Raw genomic sequence first — 17156 nt, 5'->3', positions numbered from 1 at the left:
TATATATGTATGTGTGTGTGTGTGTATATATATAAATATAAAAATAACATATATACATATAATATAAATAACATATATACACACATATATATTAAATATATATAAAATTCTGTTTTCTTTTCTTCATAGCACTTACCAGTATTTGGAATTACTTATTTGATGATTGGCTGTTTTCCCACTGGAGAATGGGTTCCATGACACTAGAACTTCATCTTTCTCATTTACCCTGTATTTTAAATACCTAGACAGTGCTTGGCATAAAGCAGGTAGTCAAACTCATTTGGAATAGCACCAGACTAAAGAAAAATGGATTCTTCCTGCCGGGCGCAGTGGCTCATGCCTGTAATCCCAGCACTTTGGGAGGCTGAGGCAGGTGGATCACCTGAGGTTGGGAGTTCGAGACCAGCCTGACCAACATGGATAAACCCCGTCTCTACTAAAATTATAAAATTAGGCCGGGTATGGTGGTGGATGCCTATAATCCCAGCTACTTGGGATACTGAGGCAGGAGAATCACTTGAACCTGCGAGGCAGAGGTTGCAGTGAGCTGAGATTGTGCCACTGCACTCCAGCCTGGGTGACAGAGTGAGACTCCATCTCCAAAAAAACAAAAGAAAAATTGATTTTTTCTAGGGAAAATATGCTATTTTTTCAAGAAAATCCTTCAAGACTGTAATGATAGCCATAGGAATGCCTTCACACAGAAGTCCATGTTGGTTGTCTTCCTCCAGGTAGCGTAGCTGCTACCTTACTGCAGGAGTCAAAGAAAGCATTTTATCTGGCTCTATGCATAAAGAGTTTCTGTGATATCAGAGTTCTTGTTTTTGCTAGTGATGGTATGTGGAAACTTTGAGATGGGAACTAGTGATAAAACATGCTTGAAAATTATACAATTAAGAAATAGCCCTTTTTGGCCGGGTGCGGTGGCTCAAGCCTGTAATCCCAGCACTTTGGGAGGCCGAGACGGGCGGATCACGAGGTCAGGAGATCGAGACCATCCTGGCTAACACGGTGAAACCCCGTCTCTACTAAAATACAAAATCTAGCCGGGCGAGGTGGCGGGCGCCTGTAGTCCCAGCTACTCCGGAGGCTGAGGCAGGAGAATGGTGTAAACCCGGGAGGCGAAGCTTGAAGTGAGCTGAGATCCGGCCACTGCACTCCAGCCTGTGCGACAGAGCAAGACTCCGTCTCAAAAAAAAAAAAAAAAAAAAAAAAAAAGAAATAGCCCTTTTTTTGCATCTTCATTTGGATGAATGAGAACTTCAGATAGGTCCTGTTTCTTATTACATTACAAGGAGTATTTTACATTTTATACAGTTAAATATTAATTTTACATCTATCCAGACATTGAAAGGAATTTGAAATTTGAATATTTAAAAGAATATGAGGCCATTTAAATAAAAGAACACCCATAAATCAATAACCTGAGTAGCATATTTGATACTGAGAAAGTTCTTTTAAAAGTTATACTTACTGCATCTCGAAGTAATCATATATTCCCTCATAATCTACATTCTGATAAAATGTTACTGTCTGAAAAAAGAAAATTTAAAATTTATGTAAAGCAAGGAAATTGGGGGTGGTGATCCCACTTTAGTAGCACATGGCTTTCCACATCTAGGCACGCAAAATGCCTTCATTAGGGCATGTAATGATGTTGATCACTTGTAAGTGATCAACAAGATTGACTGGTGGATAGACAGGTGCATAGATATGTAATAAAGCAAGTATAATAAAATATTAATGTACATAGTGGGTATAGATATAGAGCTGTTAAATGTAAAATTCTTTCAACTTTTCTATATGTTTGACATTTTCCATAATAAAATGTTGCAAAATTATAATATAAATTGAATTCATAGCCTCACCAAGAATCTCATATAAAAGTAATTCTACCTCATAGAAATGTTTATATGTGCTTTTCAGGAGGTGTATACTAAAATATTCATTGTAACATTATTCAGAATAGCCCCCAAATAGAAACAGACCAATGTTCATCAACAGTAAAATGGCTACGGATATCTTGTAGTACATTCATACGGAGGGACACAATAGGTCAGTGAGTATGAATGAATGCCAGCTACAGAAAACAACATGGACTTTCTTTTTTTTTTTTTTTTTTTTGAGATGGAGTCTCGCTCTGTCGCCCAGGCTGGAGTGCAGTGGCCGGATCTCAGCTCACTGCAAGCTCCGCCTCCCGAGTTCACGCTATTCTCCTGCCTCAGCCTCCGGAGTAGCTGGGACTACAGGCGCCGCCACCTCGCCCAGCTAGTTTTTTGTATTTTTTAGTAGAGACGGGGTTTCACTGTGTTAGCCAAGATGGTCTCGATCTCCTGACCTCGTGATCCGCCTGTCTCGGCCTCCCAAAGTGCTGGGATTACAGGCTTGACAACATGGACTTTCATAAGCATCATATTCAAAGACAAAAGCAAGACAAAAATACAATATATGTAGATATTTATGGATGGATGTGTGTATATAATATATATGCAATGATTCCATTCATATGAAGTTCAAAAATAGATAAAGCTTAGCTATATTAGTGATGCATATGTAGGTGGTGAAACTATTAAGAAAAGTGAGGAAATTATTATTATTATTATTTGAGATAGAGTTTCACTCTTGTCACCCAGGCTGCAGTGCAATGGCGCAATCTCAGCTCACTACAACCTCCACCTCCCAGGTTCAAGCGATTCTCCTGCCTCAGTCTCCCGAGTAGCTGGGATTACAGGTACCTGCCACCACGCCCAGTCAATTTTTGTAGTTTTAGTAGAGACAGGGTTTCACCATGTTGGTCAGGCTCATCTTGAATTCCTGACCTCAGCGATCTGCCCGCCTCGGCCTCCCAAAGTGCTGGGATTACAGGTGTGAGCCATGGCGCCTGGCCAAAAAGTAAGGAAATTGTTACCACAAAAGTCAGACTAATGTTTAACTTGGAAAAGGAGACAATTCTGATAAGGGAAAACACACAGGAGGGCTTTGGGTACTTCTGATGTTATATTTTTTTTTACTTGAATGGTGATTACATGGGTGTTTGGTTTATAATAATTTGCTAAATTATGCGTAAATGTTTTATTTACTTTTGTATGTGGCTGTTATATTCATTTGTAAAAAAACGAATCATTAGCTATGATGCTTAGCATCATACTAGCCAATAATTAGTCTGTGAAGTTACAGTGACCCAGTCCGCATTATATAAGCAAGGTGCTTTCATAATACTATTGTACTTCATTGAGCCTAAATTGCTATAGGATGTAAGACTCATCCTGATTTCAGAGATGTTAAATGTTAAGAAAAAAGTGCCCTATCGAAGAGATCACTTGAGGTCAGGAGTTCAAGACCAGCTTGGCCAACATGGTGAAACCCTGTCTCTACTTAAAAAAAAAAAAAAGTACAAAAATTAGCCTGGCGTGGTGGCATGCATCTGTAATCCCAATTACTCGGGGGGCCGAGACATAAGAATTGCTTCAATCCGAGGAGCAGAGGTTGCAGTGAACCGACATTGCGCCACTGCACTCCAGCCTGGATGACAGAGTGAGAGACCCTGTCTGAAAACAAAACCAAAGTGCCTTAGAATTGATAAAAGATGGTAGTTGTAGTGATGGTAGTAGTAGGAGTACTGGTAATAGTGGTAGTGTTTGTAGTAATGCACACATATAGTACTTACTATGTGCCAGGTGCTTTTCTAAGCCTTTAATGTGTACTAGCTCATTTAATCCTCATAAGAACCTTATGTGTCAAGTTGAAAGAAGAAAAAAAAAATGAGAATAAAAGAACCTTATGAGGTAGGTACTTTCATTACTATTGTTATCCCCAATTTACTGATGAGAGAATTACAGAGAGATTTAAGAACTTGTTCAGTGTCATTTGGTAGTAAATGATAGAGACAGTATTTTATTAAAATGCAAATTTTGTATTTTGCAAAATGCAACGTTTTATTGCCATTGGTCATTTGTAAATTTTTTATGAGTAACTAGTAGTTTGAAGGTCTGAGTTGCAAATACACAGATAAACAGTAGACCCTTGAACAACACAGGTCTGAACTGTGCAAGTATAGTGACACATGGGATTTTCTGTTTCAATTAGTATACTGGAAACTTTTTTGGAGATCTGTGGCAATTTGAAAAAACTCATGGTTGAACCATGTAGCCTAGAATATTGAAAAAATTAAGAAAAAGTTAGGTATTTCACGAGTACACAAAACCTATGTGGATACTAGTCTATTTTATCATGTGCTACTATAAAATATATACAGATCTACTATGAAGTTAAAATTTATCAAAACATACACAAACATTTACAGACCACACATGGTGCCATTTGCAGCTGAGAGAAATGCAAACAAATGTAAAGGTGCAGTAATAAACCACAACTGCATGAAATTAATGGCAGTACATGCTGTACTGTGTGATCATTTCACAGCCACCTCCCATTGCTATTGCTGTGAGCTCAAGTGTTGTGAGTATCTGCTTAAAATGCTGTGTGACACTAGTCATCCTGTGGGCAGTTCATCCTTCCAGTAAATTGCATATCACAGCAAAAACTGATCTCTTGTGGTTCTTGCATATTTTTTTTATCATGTTTACTGCAATACTGTAAATCTTAACAACACCATGGGCCCATACAAAGTGTCCCTAGTGATATTGTGGAAGGTGCTTCAAAGCAAAGAAAAGTCATGACATTACAAGAAAATGTTGAACGAGAGAGAAAATCAAAAAACAGAACAAAACAAAAAAAGAGAAATGAAAAAGTTGAATTGATTGATACGCACCTGTGTGTGTGTATATATATGTATATGCACTTATATATATAACCCGTATATATGTACCTGTATAGATATGTACCTGTGTGTGTGTGTGTATATATATATACACATATAATATACATCTGTGTGTGTGTGTGTATATATATATATAGAGAGAGAGCTATATATATATATAGCTGTAGACTGAGGTCTGCAGCTAGGTTGCCCATCATTTCAGAAGATTTATCTTGTAAACAGATAATGTAAAACTTACGGTATTTATAAATACAGTGTAGTATTGTAAATGTGTTTTCTCTTCCTTATGATTTTTTTAATTGCATTTCTTTTCTCTAGCTTACTTTAAGAATACAGCATATAATACATATAAAAGATGTGTTAATAGGCTGTTTAGGTTAGGCTTCCAGTCAACAGTAGGCTGTTAGTAGTTAAGATTTTGGGGAGTCAAAAGTTATACCATGGTTGGCCATGGTGACTCACACCTGTAATCCCAGCTCTTTGGGAGGCCAAGGCAGGCAGATCACCTGAAATCAGGAATTTGAGACCAGCCTGGCCAACATGGTGAAACCGTCTCTACTACAAATACAAAAGTTAACTGGGCGAGGTGGCGCACACCCATAGTCTCAGCTACTAAGGAGGCTGAGGCAGGAAGATCGATTGAACCCAGGAGGTGGAGGTTGTGGTGAGCCAAGATCATGCCGCTGCACTCCAGCCTGGGCAACAAGAGCGAAACTCCATCTAAAAAAAAAAAAAACCAATAAAAGTTATACCAGATTTTCAACGCGGCAGGGGTTGGTGCCCCAATCCTCACGTTGTTCAAGAATCAACTGAATACTATACATCAAATTCTTGGAAAGAAAACCAAGAGTTAAATATATCCTTTTATTTTGGTACATTATCAATCCAGTCCTATTTTATTTATCATACTTTACTTTTTCCCTGTATCATCTTCCCCCATAGTAGGCAGCAATATATCATACATCAAACAACTATATTTGTATCCTTGAAAATATACCTTTGGTATCTTTGTATCCTTGAAATATGTATAATGCCTTCTTGTTTGTTATTTATGTGTATGTATTTGTAATATTCATAAATGTTATTACACTGATAGTGCTATGGTCTGAATGTGTTCCTCTAAAACTTATGTGTTAAAACCTAATCACCAATATGATGGTACTGGAGGTGGGGCCCTTTGGGAGGTGAATAGGTCATGAGGGCAGAGCCTCCTGAATGGGATTAGTGCTTTTATAAAAGAGGCCTCTGAGAGTGGCCTTGCCCCTTCTGCCTTGTGAGGATACAGTGAAAAGACACTGTCTGTGAGGAACGGGCCCTCACCAGAGACCAAGTCTGCTGGCACCTTCATCTTGGACTTCCCAGCCTCCAAAACTGTGAGATAGTAAATTTCTGCTGCTATAAGTGACCTGGTTTGAGTTATTTTTTGCCCAAATGGACTAAGATACATTTCAAATAGTTTCTTATAATTTTCATTCAACTCTGTGTTTGAAGATCTATCCATGAGACTGCATGTAAATCTAAATCCATGTTGTTTCCAAATCTGTTGATGCCAGATTATATGATTATTTAAAATAAGTAATTATATATAATATTATAGATTGATAAAATAAGTATCAAATGAAAGTAGAGTTACTGTTTCCCTGAGAACTAAGTTGATTTTTTTGGAAAATTTTGATAAAGCAAGTCACTGAAGAAATTGCTGAATTAGTAGGTATGAGCAAGGCAATACTAAAAAACTGAAAAAAAATTATAAACTTCTAGAGTTTCAGTTGCTTTTTCAGTGGCTTCAGTATTTTTTGCCTTTATCTTAAAGAAACTGACAATAGGAAGCTCAGAAATGATGGCATTATGAAGCAAGGTTATACAAGAAAGGGAGATGAGAGAACTATAGTAAGTTGGAGCTATTTTTAAGAAAAGGCTTTGGTCGGCTATATGAAAAGCTAGGTTCACTTAAATTACAAGTAAAATGTTTCAACATATACTTGGTTTTTCAGCTTTTTACATGATTCTCTGCTTCACTGACTTTGGAAATTACCCTGACCACTTCCAATCCACTGTATCAGATTAGGCAGGCCTCACTATTATAGCATGCTTAAGGAAGCTGAGGCCTAAGAAAAAGGGAAGGTGGGGGAACAGAAACCGCACTTGAGTTACCACCAGTTTTCAAGAAGAAATTGAAGTAACATGTGAAATCACTCCAGCATTATGATATGAATTTGATAATGGGCACTATACAAAATAATTACACAGTAATTTACATCTATTGTTTAAAAGTAAAATGTCTTATTAGAAACAGAATGCTTGTTTCTTGGTACTGCAAGGAAAAATTAGCATTCAGATAAAAAGTTTTCTCAGCAAGGCAATTTTACTTTCTGCAGAAAGGATGCTCCTCGCAGATGGAACAATGGCGAGAGCACCCTTTCTGCAAAAAGTAAAATTGCCTTGCTGAGAAAACTTTTTACCTGAATGCTAACTTTTCCTTGCAGTACTGAGAAACAAGCATTCTGTTTCTGAATAAACATTTTACTTATAACAAAATGGTGACCCATACAGGGATACATTCTCCTCTGGGGGCAGTCTCTAGTCCTCTCTCATGAGGAGGTGCCCCACTGCCTCACTGCGGTGGCCTCAGGGGTAAGGAATAGAGACCCAGTTGGTGTAATGAATAAATCTGGACTCTCAGCAACACGGAAAGAAACTGGCTGGCAACCTGGAGTAAAGGATCCTCACATACCATGTGGACCAGGTAACCTCATTCACGAGCCAAGGAAGGAAATGCCAGAGGAGCTGATAAAGTATTTCCTTGGTGGTCAGGACTAAGGAAAGAAAGCCATGGGGTGGTAAAGTATTCCTTGGTTAGGATATACCAAGGAAAGAGATGCCGCAGGGGCAGTAAAGCATTTCTTAGTCAGGACTAAGGAAAGAAAAGCCGTGGGAGGCGGTGAAGTATTCCTTAGTCAGGGTGTCTTAGAGGTTAAAAAGAGGTGAAAAATCCCCATTACAGAGAGATTGAGCCTCACACAAACCTCTGGCAATAGGAAAAATATTCAAAACTTACCTTTCCTCTCTTCTCAGTGGAAGAAAGAGGCTAAGCTCCACTCCCACCAGCTGCTCCCTAGGGGAAAGGGAAGGAGAGGGGAGAACAGCAGAGTAGGTGGCTGGCAGAGGCAAGGGAAAGACCAGCAGAGAGGAAAGAGAAACTAGGAGAGGAAGTCAGAGAGAAAGAGAGCAAGAGCAGCAAGTGCAGCTCCACAGTTGTAGATCACTGGCACCTGGCAGAGCGGCAATGGCTAGGATGCTGTCCTCGCACCCAGCCGTGCAGCTAGAGCCCCCCAGGTCACCAGCTACCAAGCCCCAAGCCTTCGGCACTGCTCAGGTACGTCCCGCCACCCCCGGAGGACACTGGCTATGGATGCCTGCAAGTTAGAGCCGAACAGGAAAGTGTGAGTGTGCCAGGGCCAGGAGACCACACCGCACAGCCTGGCAGGCAAGAGGTAGGCCCCTCTCCCCAGCCTGGCTCTGCGTGGAAGAAGAGGACAAGGACTGGTGTCAGGAGGAGAGCAGAGAAGGTGAAAGGGCATGACTCATACAACTTATGGCAGGCATCTGCCAAGCCTCTGGGCCAGCAACGGCCTGGGGCCTGGGCTGTGGCCACGAGGATTCCACCCAGTCCAAGAAAAACTAAGTGCAAAAGAGGAAGGGAGAAAGTAAAAAGGAAAACCAGAAAGAAACAGGAGAGATATGGCAGCACATGCTCTGGGGCAGGTTCTGTGCCATTGCCCAGCCCCGCCAACTGCAAGAGTGGGAGAACTCAGGAGGGAGAGAATAAGTGAGAGAGAGACTGAAAGAGACAGAGATCAGAGAAAGACACAGATGGTAAGCCTAGGAAGAAAAATAGTGTAAAAAGAAGTCAGAAAGTTAAGGCATGTCAAAGATTGTCTGTGAAAGTCATAAAAAAAAGTTATAAAAGGGAATTTATGCAAGAAATATTGTATAATTTAAAAGTAATCAGGCCTCCTGAATATAAAACTATTAAAGTTTGTTAAGTTTCTTAGAAACTTAACAGGATGCAGTGAAGTCAGACACTTCTAAGAGCTGACCCATCAGTCCGCCCTTATTCATCCCCAAGTGAATGTATAATGGTATTATAGAGGACCTTTACTGAACACTCTGCCAAATAATTAGAGCCGTATTTGTGCTTTAGTTCAATTGGCTATCCATTTTACCCTAGCATTTCATCAACCAGAAAACCCTTTTCTTTTAAAAACTCAAGCAAAACAGCTAAGCCAAACGTGTTAAAAAAGTTTGAAGAGAAAAAAACTATAATATCAAGAGGAAGGAATTGTAAAAGTAAAAAGTTTCCCTTCAGAGTTTCCCTTCTTGTTAAAGAATAAATCATAAGTGTTAGAAATAATAGTTTCTTTTAAAGACTAACTTCCTTCAAGCCTTCAAGCCTCCTTACTTTGTGCTAAAAACTCTTCGTTAAGCCCTATCCTATGTAGCTGTTAGACATGCTCACAGGCATGTAGTGCATCCTATGTCCTTGTACTTTTACCAAGATATCTGTGCTGGACGTGCTCATAGGCAGGTCCCAGCTCGCAGCCTACACCCCTTTCTTATTTAGGAATGTTATTACTTTTCTAAGTTTTAGTAAGCAACTTCCTCTTTTCCTTTGTTCCCTATTGCCTTTGCCTATTTAGGAAAGTTTTAAATTATTAGCCAGTCAGGTTCAGCTTAGATTGTGAGGTCTAGCTTCAGCCAATGGAGACAAGACACAGTAGCAGGGACAAGCTGCATAAAGGATAAACATTGCTTCCCTCCTTTATTCAGGTGCACTCTTGCCATTGTTCCATCTGTGAGGAGTGCCCTTTCTGCAGAAAGTAAAGCTGCCTTGCTAAGACAATTTTTTGTCTAAGTGCTGATTTTTTCCTTGTGGTACCAAAGAACAAGCATTCTGTTTCTAAGTAAACATTTTACTTATAACACCTATTATGACATTGTTTGCAAAGATGGCTGCAATAATTTTTCCCATTCCCATATGCATGTCCCATATGCAGTATAACTTGCTATTTCTCCATAAGAGGTAGAGTTTATGTCACCATCCTATGAGTTAGGGATATGTGGCCAAACCTAGGCTTCTGCTCTCACCGTCTTGGAACACTGCCCTGAGACTGCCACAGAAGCAGCCAGGTCTAGTCTGGAGGATAACACTAGACCTGGCTTATCCAACAGAGACAAGTGTTCCAGCTGAGGCCCCTTAGATTAATGAGGCATCTTAGGTCATATAGTTGCAGATGAATTACTGGATGCCCACACCATATCAATGAACCCAGATGAAACCAGCAGAACTGCCCAACTACTCACAGCCCAAACTATTGATTGATAGCATTTTTTTTTTTTTGAGACAGGGTCTCACTCCGTCACCCAGGCTGGAGTGCAGTGGTGTGATCTCAGCTCACTGCAACCTCCACCTCCCAGGTTCACGCCGTTCTCCTGTCTCAGCCTCCCCAGTAGCTGGGACTACAGGCACTCGCCACCACGCCCGGCTAATTTTTTGTATTTTTAGTAGAGATGGGGTTTCACCGTATTAGCGAGGATGGTCTCGATCTCCTGACCTTGTGATTTGCCTGCCTTGGCCTCCCAAAGTGCTGGGATTACAGGCTTGAGCCATCCACACCCGGCCTAGAATTGGTTGTTGTTCTAAGCAATTAGGTTTTGAGGTGGTTTATTATATTACAATAGACAACAGAAGAGAAGTGAACAATACAATTGACAATGAGTTTTGAAGGAACGTATTATTAGTTATTAGGTGGCAAAGAGGGCTTGGATATTGAAAGCAAAAATAATGACTTGGGAATGAATGGCCTATCATGTTATTATTTATTAAAAACTCAGACATTCCTCAACATTTTCTCAGCTGAGCCTAGAAGGGAAATCCATTTATAAAAATGTTAATATTATACTTTTTTTTTTTTTTTTTTGAGATGGAGTCTCGCTCTGTCACCCAGGCTGGAAGGCTGGAGTGCAGTGGCGCCATCTCCACTCACTGCAAGCTCTGCTTCCCAGGTTTCCGCCATTCTCCTGCCTCAGCTTCCTGTGTATCCCGAGTAGCTGGCACTACAGGCGCCGCCACCATGCCCTGCTAATTTTTTGTATTTTTAGTAGAGACTGGGTTTCACCGTGTTGGCCAGGATGGTGTCGATCTCCTGACCTCATGATCTGCCCACCTCGGCCTCCTAAAGTGCTGGGATTACAGGTGTGAGCCACCGCGCCTGGCCACATTATACTTTTATACTTATTAAAATCAAATGAAGGAATTTAAAATATTAGCTTACCAGAGTTTTGGTGCAGTGTCCAAAGGCAGCTTCAAAGGAAATGTCATGACTCTCTTCTAATATTTTTGGGCCATAGGATTCCACAACAACATACAGACCAGTATTTTCTGGATAGATGATTTGAGTCCAAAGTGTCAGAGTCTCTCCCTTGTCCAGAAAGTAAAAAACACGAGCAACATTATTATGAAATGCCAGGTATGGGCATTTGTCTTTTGTCTTGAAAGTTATACTTCGTGTTTCCAGACTTAAGGGATAGTCCTGTATTTGTATTGTGCCATTGTCCAAAGCATACAGGAAATATGTGTAACCAGAAGTACTTAATAAAATCAATGCTCTTGTTGTGTTATTTGTCCATAAATGCAGCTTTACTGCATCTCTAGTATTAATCTTGGAATAAAATATTACATTATTTTCCATTTTTACCAAAATATTTCCATAATAATCTGGAAAAAAGAGAAAAGTTTGGTTAGTCTAAGTAACCATAAATCATGCTGTTTTAGTTAAGTGTACTTTTAACTAAAATAATTTCTTTTATAATGACCAAGTATTTTCATACTTTGAGAAAGTTAGAATGTGCAGATATGAACCCATAACTTTACACTATATTGGGGAACTTCTCCCCACTTTGTTGTATTAGTTTTCTTCTTGAATACTTTATCACTGTGATATATAACATCATTTAACATAAAAAAAAGAGCTGAAATTTGTGTATTCAGTAATAACAAGGATGAACATGGCAGGAATAGAGCTATTAGGGATTCCTCATTGTGTTGTGGATTGAATTGTGTCCCCCTCAAATGCTTGTGTTGATGCCCTAACCTTCAATGCGACTGTATTTGGAGACAGGGCCTTTAGAGTAATTAAGGTAAAATGGGCTAAGAAGCAGGGGGTCCTAGTCCAACAGAACTGGCGCCCTTATAAGAAAAGGAAGAGACACCGGGGATCTCTCCGGACACACAGAGAAGAAAGGCCACAGGAGGACACAGCAAGACGGTGACTGTCTACAAACCAGGAACCGAGGCCTCATCAGAAACCAATCCTGACAGTACCTTGATCTTGGACTTCTAGCCTTAGAAATAGGAGAAAATCTAAATTTCTGTTGTTTAAGCTGCCCAGTTTGTGGGATTTTGTTATGGCAACCCTAGCAGGCTAACATAGCTGTGACGAAGGCATGGAGGTGAGTGGGGGTGACCATGGCATAAAGCATAGCCTACCTCTGCAGGTTCACTCATAGTGGATAATCAGCTTTCTCCACTTAATATTCTGCCTAAGTCACAGTGGGTCATAGTGGGTAACTATCTTAACCTCTTTAGTTCTGTCGCTATGTCTCTAAAAGGAACAGTAGGGCTAGATGCTTTCATAGCTTTCTTTCAAGATATCACATTCTCTGTGTACAGCCTCTAGGAATATACTTCAATTGTCAAGAGACAATACTTGGAGAGGACTGGCTGGAAGGAAGAGGGGAATTCTTCGAGTGAAGGAGGTTCAGGCTGTGTTGTGCTTATGCATCTTACATTTGAAATCAGAATAAGTCAGTAACATTTTTACAAATTACTATAAATTGTATTCTACTTAAACTTACCTAATCAGAAATATGTGCAGTAGATCACAAGGTGGAAGGGGAGAAATGTGAATGGATGACATAATAACATATATTTCTATGCTGAATGAAAAAGTAATTGCAGGATGCATGCAGTAGAACGATATATACAATTTAAAACCCCACGAAACACAACACTACATTGTTTTTGGATTATACATAATGTCCAAATTGCTTCATGACGTGGCCTGTCTGTTCTTTAGACAGGTTTGTCTCTTGCCATTTTTTGCCTTACACTGTGTTATCTACTCAGACTGACCTAACTTCAGTTCCCCAAATGTGCCATGTTTTTTCCTGCCTCCACATCTCTGCACATGCTGTATTCTCAGCTTGGAACACTACCTCAATGCCCCATCCTAACCAGTGAAATCATTTGCTAATATATATACTCTCTCCCCAGTTTGCAGTTGAGAAGTCATTTCCTCCACACCTAGTTTTCTGATCCCATACATCTGGATTGATGTTCCCAGTATTTGCTTTCGTAGCACTTTCTCTTTAGCTGATCACACTGCTGACTACAAACATTACAAATGATCCTTGCATGAAATATGAAGTTAAAATGAGAATTAAGAATAATTTGAAAGAATGATTTAAAAGATAATATGGCTAAAGCCATACAGAGAAAAATTCACAGCCTTTTGCTTGTGTGTAGCTTTGAATGCTTAGAAAACAAGAAAGACCAAAAATAAATGAACTAACCATTTAACTTAATAAGCAGGCAAGAGATGACTAAAGTTACAAAAAGAAAGCAGAAGTGAAGAATCAATAATGACAAAAGCAGAAATTAAATAAAAAAGAAAGTAGATAAAATTAAGAATTCGTTTTAAAAGGAGAAGAAAGCAAAAACAACCTAAAAAAATAGACAATCTCTTGCAAGCCAAACTAACAAGGGGGTTAGGCACAAACAATATTATAAATGAGGAAGATCATTACAGGTACATAAGAAACTTGGAAGTTAAAATAGCCCACTTTTACCAATAAATTAGAAAATCTACATAAAATGAATTATTTCCTAGAAAGATACGAACTTTTGAAATTGACTCAAGAAGGGATAAAAGATTAGATTAGATCAATTAGAGAAAATAAAAATAATGAAGAGATACAACATTCCTGGTTGGGAAGACAAATATTGCAAACATCTATTCAACGAATTTATTGAATGCCTACTATGGGGCTATATTATTCTAGTACTTGAGAGGAATACATTCACGAGAAAAACAGAAAATTCCTTCTCTTGTATGGCTTACATTCCAGCAGAGAAGACTGCCAATAAACATGAAAATAAATTATTTAGTGTGTTAGGTGATTAAGGATATAGTAATCAAAAAAGTATAGCACTAGGACAAATAGATTAGTGGAACAGAATAGCCTAGAAACAATCTGGTTAATGTGAGGAACGAATACATAATAGAAGTAGCATTTCAGATCAGTGGGAGAGGTTTGCTTAATGAAAGAATGGTTTAAGGCAACATCAGCTTTCAATGGGAAAAATACAATTAGATTCCTAACTCTTGCTAAATATCAAAACATAAAATCAGAATTATAAAATAATGAAAATATGTAATATTTTATAATTGAAATGACCTGTCATGGCATATCAGAAGTTACAAATAAAATATTAACAAATTTGACCATATAAAAATACAAATTCGAAATACCAAACTCCCTCCAAAAAGGTACAGGAAGTTACACACTAGAGAAAATAGTTGCAATACATGAGATAAAGAACATATCAATATAGACAAAACCAATGCAAACATGTCCAAACAGTATGAATAGAAAATTCACAGAAAAGGGGGAGTTGTGGGCAAGATGGGAGAATAGGAACAGCTGCGGTCTGCAGTTCCAGTGAGATCAATGCAGAAGGTGGGTGATTCCTACATTTCCAACTGAGGTATACGGCTTATCTCACTGGGACTGGTTAGACAGTGGGTGCGGCCCACGGACGACAAGCTGAAGCAGGGTGGGGCATCGTCTTACTGGGGAAGTGCAAGGGGTTGGGAACTCCCTCCCCTAGCCAAGGGAAGCCATGAGGGACTGTGCCATGAGGAACAGCCTGGTTCCTCCATGAGGAACCCACGATCTTTGCAGCCCACAGACCAGGAGACTCCCTCAGGTGCCTATACCATCAGGGCCCTGGGTTTCAAGCACCGTTTGGGCAGACACCAAGCTAGCTGCAAGGGTTTTTTTTTTTTTTTTTCATACCCCATTGGTGCCTGGAACACCGGTGAGACAGAATGATTCACTCCGCTGGAAAGGGGGCTGAAGCCAGGGAGCCCAGTGGTCTAGCTCAGCAGATCCCATCCCCATGGAGTCCACCAAGCTAAGATCCACTGGCTTGAAATTCTTGCTGCCAGCACAGTAGTCTGAACTTGACCTGGGACACTCCAGCTTGGTGGGGGTAGGAGCGTCTGCCATTACTGAGGCTTGAGTAGGCAGTTTTCCCCTGATAATGGAAATAAAGCTGCCAGGAAGTTCGAAGTGGGTGGAGCCCATCACAGATCCGGAAAGCTGTTGTTGCCAGACTGCCTCTCTAGATTCCTCCTCTCTGGGCAGCGCATCTCTGAAAGAAAGGCAGCAGCCCCAGTCAGGGGCTTATAGATGAAATTGCCATCTCCCTGGGACAGAGCACCTGGGGGAAGGGGCAGCTGTGGGCCCAGCTTCAGCAGACTTAAACGTTCCTGCGTGCCAGCTCCAAAGAGGCAGTGGATCTCCAAGCACAGCCCTCAAGCTCTGCTAAGGGACAGACTGCTTCCTCAAGTGGGTCCCTGACCCCTGTGTCTCCTGACTGGAAGATACCTCCTAGCAAGGCTTGACAGACACCTCATACAGGAGAGCTCTGGCTGGCATCTGGCGGGTGCTCCTCTGGGATGAAGCTTCCAGGGGAAGGAACAGGTAGCAATCTTTGCTGTTCTGCAGCCTCTGCTGGGGATACCCAGGCAAACAGGGTCTGGATTGGACCTCCAGCAAACTCCAGCAGACCTGCAGCAGAGGGGCCTGACTGTTAGAAGGAAAACTAACAAACAGAAAGGAATAGCATCAACATCAACAAAAGGACATCCACACAAAACCCAATCTAAAGGTCACCAACGTCAAAGAACAAAGGTAGATAAATCCACAAAGGTGAGGAAAAACCAGTGCAAAAAGGCTGAAAATTTCAAAAACCAGAATGCCTCTTCTCCTCCAAAGGATCATAACTTCTTGCCAGCAAGGGAACAAAACTGGACAGAGAATGAGTTTGATTAATTGACATAAGTAGGCTTCAGAGGGGAGTAATAACAAACTCCTCTGAGTTAAAGAAGCTTGTTCTAACCCAATGCAAGGAAACTAAGAACCTTGAAAAAAGGTTAGACGAATTGCTAACTAGAATAACCAGTGTAGAGAAGGACATAAATGACCTGATGGAGCTTCACAGCACGAGAACTTTGTGAAGCATACACAAGTATCAATAGCCAAATTGATCAAGCAGAAGAAAAGATATCAGAGATTATAGATCAGCTTAACGAAATAAGCATAAAGACAAGATTAGAGAAAAAAGAATGAAAATGAATGAACAAATCCTCCAAGAAATATGGAATATGTGAAAAGACCAAACCTATATTTGATTGGTGTACCTGAAAGTGATGGGGAGAATGGAACCAAGTTGGAAAACACTCTTCAGAATATTATCCAGGAGAACTTCCCCAACCTAACAAGACAGGGAAACATTCAAATTCAGGAAATATGGAGAACACCACAAATATACTCCTTGAGAAAAGCAACCACAAGACACATAATCACCAGATTCACCGAAGTTGAAATGAAGGAAAAAATGTTAAGAGCAGCCAGAGAGAAAGGTTGGGTTACCCACAAAAAGAAGTCCATCAGATTCACAGCAGATCTCTCGGCAGAAACCCCACAAGCCAGAAGAGAGTTGGGGGCGATATTCAACATTCTTAAAGAAAAGAATTTTCAACCCAGAATTTCATATCCATATTCATAGCCAAACTAAGCTTCATAAGTGAAGGAGAAATAAAATCCTTTACAGACAAGCAAATGCTGAGAGATTTTGTCACCACCGGCCTGCCTTACAAGGGTTCCTGAAGGAAGCACTAAATATGGAAAGGAAAAACCAGTACCAGCCACTGCAAAAACATACCAAACTGTAAAGGTATGTATGAAGAAACTATGAAGAAACTGCATCAACTAACGAGCAAAATAACCAGCCGGCATCATAATGAAAAGATCAAATTCACACATAACATATTAACCTTAAATGTAAATAGGCTAAATGCCCCAACTAAAAGACACAGACTGGCAAATCGGATCAAGAGTCAAGACCCATTGATGTGCTGTATGCAGGAGACCCATTTCATGTGCAAAGGCACACATAGGCTCGAAATAAAGGGATGAAGGAATACTTACCAAGCAAATGGAAAGCAAAAAAAAAAAAAAAAAAAAA

At 40.1% G+C, this 17156-nt stretch overlaps 1 protein-coding gene across 17 annotated transcripts in view; it reads right to left on the bottom strand.

Moving 5' to 3' along the window:
* CATSPERE (catsper channel auxiliary subunit epsilon) overlaps positions 1-17156 on the bottom strand; it is a 176387-nt gene that overhangs the window by 64237 nt on the left and 94994 nt on the right. For all 17 annotated transcript variants that reach the window (XR_001885184.1, XR_001885185.1, XM_017870387.1 and 14 more), the window contains 2 exons: positions 11116-11558; positions 1475-1533 (listed from right to left, as the gene is read on the bottom strand). Coding sequence is in view for 15 of the 17 variants with exons in the window: in XM_017870387.1 (XP_017725876.1) it covers positions 1475-1533; positions 11116-11558 (502 nt within the window). In the remaining 2 variants the exon portion in view is untranslated. The remainder of the gene's footprint in view (positions 1-1474; positions 1534-11115; positions 11559-17156) is intronic.

Source organism: Rhinopithecus bieti, unplaced genomic scaffold (genome assembly GCF_001698545.2).
Source record: "Rhinopithecus bieti isolate Rb0 unplaced genomic scaffold, ASM169854v2 scaffold_5132, whole genome shotgun sequence".
In the NCBI taxonomy this organism is placed as follows: Eukaryota; Metazoa; Chordata; class Mammalia; order Primates; family Cercopithecidae; genus Rhinopithecus; species Rhinopithecus bieti.
This window is presented reverse-complemented; position numbering and strand designations above follow the sequence as displayed.